General features: G+C 51.9%; 1 protein-coding gene across 2 annotated transcripts; it reads left to right on the forward strand.

Annotated features, from left to right (window-relative positions):
• The first annotated feature begins 1,254 nt into the window (after positions 1 to 1,254).
• LOC145360271 (transcription factor HES-5-like) lies at positions 1,255 to 4,302 on the forward strand. Of its 2 annotated transcripts, none has more exons than XM_080215385.1 (3): positions 1,255 to 1,303; positions 1,467 to 1,638; positions 3,403 to 4,302. In XM_080215385.1, the coding sequence occupies exons 1-3, from the start codon at positions 1,268 to 1,270 to the stop codon at positions 3,420 to 3,422; spliced, it is 228 nt and encodes a 75-aa protein (XP_080071511.1). In that variant the 5' UTR covers positions 1,255 to 1,267; the 3' UTR covers positions 3,423 to 4,302. The 2 variants fall into 2 exon arrangements, with proteins under 2 accessions (XP_080071511.1, XP_080071510.1); XM_080215384.1 differs by having other exon boundaries at positions 1,259 to 1,303; positions 1,464 to 1,638.
• The last annotated feature ends 4,536 nt before the right edge of the window (positions 4,303 to 8,838 follow it).

Genomic DNA, 8,838 nt, shown 5'->3' on the forward strand with positions numbered 1-8,838 from the left:
GATTTGAGCCCAGGATCCAGGCTGACATTCCCAGTGCTGTGCTGAGGGAGTGCTGCACTGTCAGAGGTGCTGTCTTTAGTTGTGACATTGAACCAACGCCTGATCTGCCCTTTCAGTGGGTATGGAAGAATCCATGGAGTTAGTATGAAGGGAACGGGAGCTTTACCCAGTGCCCTGGCAAAGATTTATCCATCAACCGACAAGTAAAAACAGAACATCCGATCATTGTCATGTTGCTATTTGTGGGATCTTGCTGTGTATACCCTGGAGGCCATTTTTACCAACATTACAAAAGCGACTACATTTTAAAAGTACTTCATCAGCTGTGAAGTACTTTGGGATGACTTTGGATCATGAAAGGTGCTAGAGAAATGCAAATTCTTGGTTTGTTTTCGAATCCCGTCACAAACCTGGTTCCATGGCAGTCCTGATTAAAGTGACACAGACCATGTTGTCAGTCTGGCCGGTAACACTGCTCACCTGTCAGGTGCATGTCCCTTTAAGCTGGCAAAGCAATGTCTAATATTACCAAGTAAAAAGTCTGACAACACCAGGTTTTAGTCCAACCTATTTATTTGATAATATACTCACAAGCTTTCGAGGGGACTGCCTCTGGGGCCCATTCACCTGACGAAGAGGCAGTCCCCTCGAAAGCTTGTGAGTATATTATCAAATAAATAGGTTGGACTAAAACCTGGTGTTGTCAGACTTTTTACTGTGTTTACGCCAGTCCAACGCCGGCATACCCACATCATAATATTACCAAAACATGGGTGTGATTCTCAATGCCAGATTCTCTAAGGCCAGATGTTAGGGAGAAGCTTTCATTCATTCAGTAATCGGAGCTGTCCCACTGCTCCCTCTGCCTCTCACTTTCCCAGGATGTGTGACTTTGGGCTGACATTAATATCCTGGGATTTGTGAGACACACTTGCTGCCCAGATGGCTCTCAGGGACTCAGCGGCTCCTGCCCACAATACAGAGGCAGATCCCGTCACTAATTCCCCGTGTAGCCAGGCACACGCCTATTGTCCTGTGGGTGAGTGGGGGGATTGGCCGGGGAGTGTGGGAATCAGGGAGGCAGCAGAGACCCACACTCTCTGCTTCATTCCAGCCTTTAAATCCAGCAGCTGCTGAGACTGAGCCCAGCAAGCTGGATCACTCACAGCGCCCCCCCTCCCCCCCCGCCCCCACAGAGCGTGCCTCACCCCACACTCTGACAGCCATGTCCCTCAGCACCCTGCCCTATCTACAAACACTGGAATGCATGGGTAACCCGATCAACCCCAGAGAACAGGGCCTAGTGAGTGAGAATGGGGGGAGGAGTGGGGGGGGGGGGGGGGCACAGGGATTTCTCAGTATTAGCATTTCAGAGCATTCCTTTTGGAATGAGGCAGCGACAGAGCGGAGTGTGAGGGTTTGTGCCGATTGCTGATTCAGTGATTCTCTCTGTGTGTTTTCAGCAGCTGATGGAACAGATGGTGGTGAAGAGACGGAGAGCTGGAATAAACTGGAGCTTCCTGCAGCTGAAGGCGTTGCTGCAGACAGAGTTTCACAAAGACCAGGGGATGAGTAAAGCAGAGAGAGTCGATATCCTGGAGATGTCTGTGAGTTTGCTGAAGAAGCAGCACTTGTTGGGTGAGTGTTTGCTGCTCCTCTGGGTGACGGCTCAGAGTCTGATTCAAGCATTTCTGGAAGTTAAGCTGTCATGGTGGCCCAGTGGTTAGCACTGCTACCTCACCGAGCCAGGGAGCCAGGTTCGATTCCAGCCTCAGGTCACTGTCTGTGTAGAGCTTGTATGTTTTCCCTGTGTCTGTGTGGGTTTCCTCCAGATGTTCTGGTTTCTTCCCACAGTGCATAGATGTACAGATTAGGTGAATTGACCATGCTAAATTAACCTTTTGTGTCAGGGGGATTAGGAAGGTAAATACACGGGGTCACGGGGATAGGGGCTGGGTGGGATTGTCTTCGGTGCAGGCTTGTTGGGCTGAATGGGACAGATGTCAGAGGGTGGTGAATCTCTGGAATTCTCTGCCCGTTGAAGTGGTGGAGGCTGCCTCGCTAAATATTTTTAAGACGCGGGTTGATGGGTTTTTGATAAGCGAGGGGATTAAGGGTTATGGGGAGAGGGCGGGAATGTGGAACTGAGACACGACAGATCAGCCATGATCTTATTGAATGGCGGGGCAGGCTCGAAGGGCTAGATGGCCTACTCCTGCTCCTATTTCTTATGTTCTAGGTTCTTTACTCAGAGAGTAATAAGGACGTGGAATGCCCTGCCTGCAACAGTAGTGGACTCACCAACATTAAGGGCATTTAAATGGTCACTGGATAAACATATGGATGATATTGAAATAGTGTAGGTTAGACGGGCTTTAGATTGGTTTTCACAGGTTGGTGCAACATCGAAGGCCAAAGGACCTGTACTGCGCTGTAAAGTTCTATGAATGGCCTCCTTCTGCACTGTAGGGATTCTATGAAGATACCCACTGTTTATTAACATGAAAAAGGAAGAGGTTTGAGAGATCATTGGGTTTGGCTGTGAGTGAGTGTAATATTGGAAAGAAAGACTTACATTTATGTAGCACCTTCTACATCCATAGGATACCCCACAGTGCTTTACAGCTGATGAAATAATTTTGAAGGTGTGGCCCTTATTTTAACATGGAAATCTGGCAGCTAATTTATGCACTGCAAAATCCCACAAAAACACTCTGACAATAAGCAGAATATCTGTTTTAGTGACACTGTTTGGGAAGATTCACAGAGCCAGGAACGTTCCAGCTTTGAGCCGCATTATCAGCAATATTAGCCAGGAGGTTAGTGGGAGGGACAGAGAGAGAGAGAGACAGAGGGAGAGAGAGAGACAGAGGGAGGGAGACAGAGAGACAGAGGGAGAGAGACAGAGAGAGAGAGAGAGACAGAGAGAGGGAGACAGAGGGAGAGAGAGAGACAGAGGGAGAGAGAGAGACAGAGACAGAGGGAGACAGAGAGACAGAGGGAGAGAGAGAGACAGAGAGAGGGAGACAGAGAGAGAAAGGGAGACAGAGAGAGAAAGGGAGACAGAGAGAGAGAGGGAGACAGAGAGAGAAAGGGAGACAGAGAGAGAGAGGGAGACAGAGAGAGGGAGAGAGACAGAGGGAGAGAGAGAGACAGAGGGAGACAGAGACAGAGAGAGGGAAACAGAGAGAGAGAGGGAGACAGAGGGAGAGAGAGAGAGACAGAGAGAGAGAGACAGAGAGAGAGAGAGAGAAGGAGAGAGACAGAGAGAGAGGGAGAGAGTCAGAGAGAGAGCAGATACAGTGAGTGTGGAACAGGAATCATGTTAGGGAATTTTAAAGGATTGAAATACATTTGTTGTGAAATCTGAACTCTAACCCCTGTCTCCTCTCCTCCTTCCAGTGTCTGCTCCCTCAGCTTGATGTCCTCTGCAGGATCACAATGATGGTTACTCCCAGTGTCTGCGGCAGACCCGCTGCTTCCTGTCAGCCCGCCAGGGCAAGATGACAGCTTCACCAGACCTGCTGCAGAGACTGCTCGGAGCAAGCGGAGGGGGTGAGGGACCCAGTGGGCCCACCGTCAGCCTCCCAGAGACTCCGTCCTGTGAGACCCCAGCCAGACTCAGTGATTAATGTGAATTTGATTGTTACTCTGCTTCAGATAAGAACTCATTCATTGCTGCAATCTGGGTGTGAGAGAGAAAGTGTGACTCCACAGGCAGGAGGGAGATGAAATTACCAATGTGGAGAATTCCACAAAGCAGGAAGCCCCCTGGGAATGATCCAGGGCCTGTGTTCAGTTAGTGGCTCACAGACAGGACAGCCCATTGGCTAGACTGTTGGCCTCAGTTCCCATAAGTTAGTGAGGTGAAAGTTCAGCCAGGGTCACCGCACCTTGATTAATATCCAGTGACTTCAGGTGGAGGGTTTATGTGTGTGTCACTGTGGTGTGTGTATGTGTACACACATGTTTGTGCACGTGTGTGTGTGTGTGCCCCTATGTGTGTGCTTGTGTGTACGTTTGTGTGTCTGAGTGTACATGCATGAGTGTGTGTACATTATGTATGTGTACATACGTGTGTTCATGTCTGGTGAGGTCGAGAACAGGCTTAGCTGTGATCCCCCCATGGTTGAATAATCTGTCAACTCCGATTGTTCAGACTCACACAGAACGAAAGGTTACTTGGGTGTGAGACAATGGAGAGAGCCTGGAACCTGTGATCCTGAACCCCAGTGAGAGTCAGCACCTTCAGGAGAGGGACTGAACCCCAGTGAGAGTCAGCACCTTCAGGAGAGGGACTGAACCCCAGTGAGAGTCAGCACCTTCAGGAGAGGAGCTGAACCCCAGTGAGAGTCAGCACCTTCAGGAGAGGGACTGAACCCCAGTGAGAGTCAGCACCTTCAGGAGAGGGACTGAACCCCAGTGAGAGTCAGCACCTTCAGGAGAGGGACTGAACCCCAGTGAGTGTCAGCACCTTCAGGAGAGGAGCTGAACCCCAGTGAGAGTCAGCACCTTCAGGAGAGGGACTGAACCCCAATGAGAGTCAGCACCTTCAGGAGAGGGACTGAACCCCAGTGAGTGTCAGCACCTTCAGGAGAGGAGCTGAACCCCAGTGAGAGTCAGCACCTTCAGGAGAGGGACTGAACCCCAATGAGAGTCAGCACCTTCAGGAGAGGAGCTGAACCCCAGTGAGTGTCAGCACCTTCAGGAGAGGAGCTGAACCCCAGTGAGAGTCAGCACCTTCAGGAGAGGGACTGAACCCCAGTGAGAGTCAGCACCTTCAGGAGAGGGACTGAACCCCAGTGAGAATCAGCACCTTCAGGAGAGGGACTGAACCCCAGTGAGAGTCAGCACCTTCAGGAGAGGAGCTGAACCCCAGTGAGAGTCAGCACCTTCAGGAGAGGGACTGAACCCCAGTGAGAGTCAGCACCTTCAGGAGAGGGACTGAACCCCAGTGAGAGTCAGCACCTTCAGGAGAGGGACTGAACCCCAGTGAGAGTCAGCACCTTCAGGAGAGGGACTGAACCCCAGTGAGAGTCAGCACCTTCAGGAGAGGGACTGAACCCCAGTGAGAGTCAGCACCTTCAGGAGAGGGACTGAACCCCAGTGAGAATCAGCACCTTCAGGAGAGGAGGAGCTTAGCAGATTTTTTATAAACCTACAGTTGAAAGTGGGATAATACTATTTCTGCACAATCTTGTGTTGTTTTTGTTAAAGCGTTTTACTTTTATATGATCATTGTGTGACACATATTGCAGTAACCTCTTGATATTGTTATCTGGATGTTTTGTGCATTCACTAATAAAGTATTTTGTATCAATCTTGGAGCTGTTTTCTCACTGTCCGCATTACAGTTACTGATTGTTGTGTCTCAGCCCTGACAGAACACAGTAACACTGCAGACTGATACTGCTCCCTGCTGGACAGCAGTGGGAATGCTTATTGCTGTGTCACTGACAGGAGACTCTGCATCCCAGCCCGACTATCAGCTTCATTAACAAATAATACCAAGCCCAAACTTTCAAATTTCCTGCTCGAAACCTTCTGAACATTTCAAACATCACATCCATTGATTTAACACTCTGGGAGCAATCCCAGGCTGAGATCCCATTCCCGGAGTGATCCCAGACTGAAGTCCCACTTCCAGAGTGATCCCAGACTGAAGTCCCACTCCCGGAGTGATCCCAGACTGAGATCCCATTCCCGGAGTGATCCCAGACTGAGATCCCATTCCCGGAGTGATCCCAGACTGAGATCCCACTCCCGGAGTGATCCCAGACTGAGATCCCATTCCCGGAGTGATCCCAGACTGAGATCCCATTCCCGGAGTGATCCAGACTGAGATCCCACTCCCGGAGTGATCCCAGACTGAGGTCCCACTCCCGGAGTGATCCCAGACTGAGGTCTCACTCCCGGAGTGATCCCAGACTGAGGTCCCACTCCCGGAGTGATCCCAGACTGAGATCCCACTCCCGGAGTGATCCCAGACTGAGGTCTCACTCCCGGAGTGATCCCAGACTGAGATCCCACTCCCGGAGTGATCCCAGACTGAGATCCCACTCCCGGAGTGATCCCAGACTGAGATCCCACTCCCGGAGTGATCCCAGACTGAGGTCTCACTCCCGGAGTGATCCCAGACTGAGGTCTCACTCCCGGAGTGATCCCAGACTGAGGTCTCACTCCCGGAGTGATTCCAGACTGAGATCCCACTCCTGAAGTGATCCCAGACTGAGGTCTCACTCCCGGAGTGATCCCAGACTGAGGTCTCACTCCCGGAGTGATCCCAGACTGAGGTTCCACTCCCGGAGTGATCCCAGACTGAGGTTCCACTCCCGGAGTGATCCCAGACTGAGGTTCCACTCCCGGAGTGATCCCAGACTGAGGTCTCACTCCCGGAGTGATCCCAGACTGAGATCCCACTCCCGGAGTGATCCCAGACTGAGGTCTCACTCCCGGAGTGATCCCAGACTGAGGTTCCACTCCCGGAGTGATCCCAGACTGAGGTCTCACTCCCGGAGTGATCCCAGACTGAGGTTCCACTCCCGGAGTGATCCCAGACTGAGATCCCACTCCCGGAGTGATCCCAGACTGAGGTCTCACTCCCGGAGTGATCCCAGACTGAGATCCCACTCCCGGAGTGATCCCAGACTGAGGTCTCACTCCCGGAGTGATCCCAGACTGAGGTCTCACTCCCGGAGTGATCCCAGAGTGAGGTCTCACTCCCGGAGTGATCCCAGACTGAGGTCCCACTCCCGGAGTGATCCCAGACTGAGGTTCCACTCCCGGAGTGATCCCAGACTGAGGTTCCACTCCCGGAGTGATCCCAGACTGAGGTTCCACTCCCGGAGTGATCCCAGACTGAGGTTCCACTCCAAGAGTGATCCCAGACTGAGGTCTCACTCCCGGAGTGATCCCAGACTGAGGTTCCACTCCCGGAGTGATCCCAGACTGAGGTTCCACTCCCGGAGTGATCCCAGACTGAGGCCTCACTCCCGGAGTGATCCCAGACTGAGGTTCCACTCCCGGAGTGATCCCAGACTGAGGTTCCACTCCAAGAGTGATCCCAGACTGAGGTTCCACTCCAAGAGTGATCCCAGACTGATGGCCCACTCCCGGAGTGATCCCAGACTGAGGTCTCACTCCCGGAGTGATCCCAGACTGAGGTTCCACTCCCGGAGTGATCCCAGACTGAGGTCTCACTCCCGGAGTGATCCCAGACTGAGGTTCCACTCCCGGAGTGATCCCAGACTGAGGTGGACCTGATCTGTGGGGTTCGCTCCAATGTTGCTGCATTGTGTGACACAATTCATTGGTTAGTGAATGACTCTAATTGTACAGAGGATTACCAGGGTGGGAGATGGTGAACTGGATAGACCTTTAAAGTTTATTTATTAATGTCACAAGTTGGCTTACATTAACACTGCAATGAAGTTACTGTGAAAATCCCCTTGTTGCCATACCCTGGTGCCTGTTCGGGTACACTGAGGAAGGATTTAGCATGGCCAATGCACCTAACCAGCACGTCTTTTGGACTGTGGGAGGAAACCGAACAAAACCCATGCAGGCATGGGGAGAGCTTGCAGACTCTGCACAGACAGCGACCCAGGCAGGATTCGAACCTGGGTCCATGGCACCGTGAGGCAGCAATGCTAACCAATGTACCATCCTGCTGCCCTGTTGGTCTCTTTTTTGCAGAATAATCCTATCTTCATTTGAGAAGATAAAAATGTATTAATTGGTAATCTTGTTCACAAGGGTTTGGTTAGGTTAGCTGGGATCTGTACAATTGAATGATACTGAACTGGGGGAACTGGATTACCCCCACTATGTCTTTGTTCACTTAGTTTATCTCAGCTGGAATAGGGAGAATTTGTTTTCTAACAGAGGGTCACAAAGGCTGCACGGTGACACAGGTTAGCACTAATGCCTCACAGTGCCAGGGCGCCAGTTCGATTCCTTGTGTGACTGTCTGTGTGGAGTTTGCATGTTCTCCCCGTGTCTGCGTGGGTTTCCTCCCACAGTCCAAAGATGTTGTTGGGGGGGGGGTGTTGGTGATGGTAAGTATGTGGCGTTATGGGGATAGGGCCTGGGTAAAATGCTCTGTCGGAGGGTTGGTGCAGGCTTGATGGGACCAATGGCCCCTTTCTGCACTATAGGCACTATATGATTCTAGTAGTAACTATAACAGCCACGTATACCAGCTGCAGGAACTCACTAAACTTCCACAGGCTGCACCTTCCAAACCCGCAAGGTTCATCAGCGTGAAGGGCAGGGGTAGCAGACACATGAGAACACCACCCCCCCCACCCCCCTGCCCACCCCCTGCCAACCTGCAAAGTGGGAATCCCACCAACACCATGCCAGGGGTGGGGGCTGGGCTCCCAAAATGAGGTCAAAGTTTAGCTGTTACTGAGCAGTGTGGAGCTGGGTTATCGCACAGTATCTGCATTTACCTCAACTGGAGATAAAGAGACCCTCCCCTTGGATAAATTGGAGGGAGGGAAAGGAATGTCCAGGCTGGGCCAGAGAGTGTGGAATGTGGAGCTATTCGACAGTGTGAGCAGCACCTGGAGGAGACTGTGAGGAGTGTGTGGATGTCTGCATCCATCTGCCTGGGAGGGTGGGGGGTGGGGGGAGGGGGGAGGGGGGGGTGGTCGGTGGTGGTGGGGGGGATCAACTCTCGTTCTCTCTCTTAGCCCCGATCCTTTCTCCGGCCCCTCTCTGTGTCTCTGTCCCATCCCTCTCCTCGTAAAGCAGCATGTGCTTGACCTCCTGTGACCTTTAACCAGAATGGGGCGGCTCTGATACCTGGGGAACAGCAGCTTGGAGTTGGTGAGA

This window comes from Carcharhinus amblyrhynchos, chromosome 30 (assembly GCF_965287045.1).
Source record: "Carcharhinus amblyrhynchos chromosome 30, sCarAmb.v2.hapA, whole genome shotgun sequence".
NCBI lineage: Eukaryota > Metazoa > Chordata > Chondrichthyes > Carcharhiniformes > Carcharhinidae > Carcharhinus > Carcharhinus amblyrhynchos.

Excerpts from the sequence above, each read along its gene's own strand:
- LOC145360271 (XM_080215384.1), top strand. The coding sequence starts at position 1,268 with ATGGGTAACCCGATCAACCCCAGAGAACAGGGCCTA. Across the intron at positions 1,304-1,463 it reads ACCCCAGAGAACAGGGCCTA|CAGCTGATGGAACAGATGGT; the intron begins GTGAGTGAGAAT and ends GTGTGTTTTCAG. Across the intron at positions 1,639-3,402 it reads GAAGAAGCAGCACTTGTTGG|TGTCTGCTCCCTCAGCTTGA; the intron begins GTGAGTGTTTGC and ends TCCTCCTTCCAG.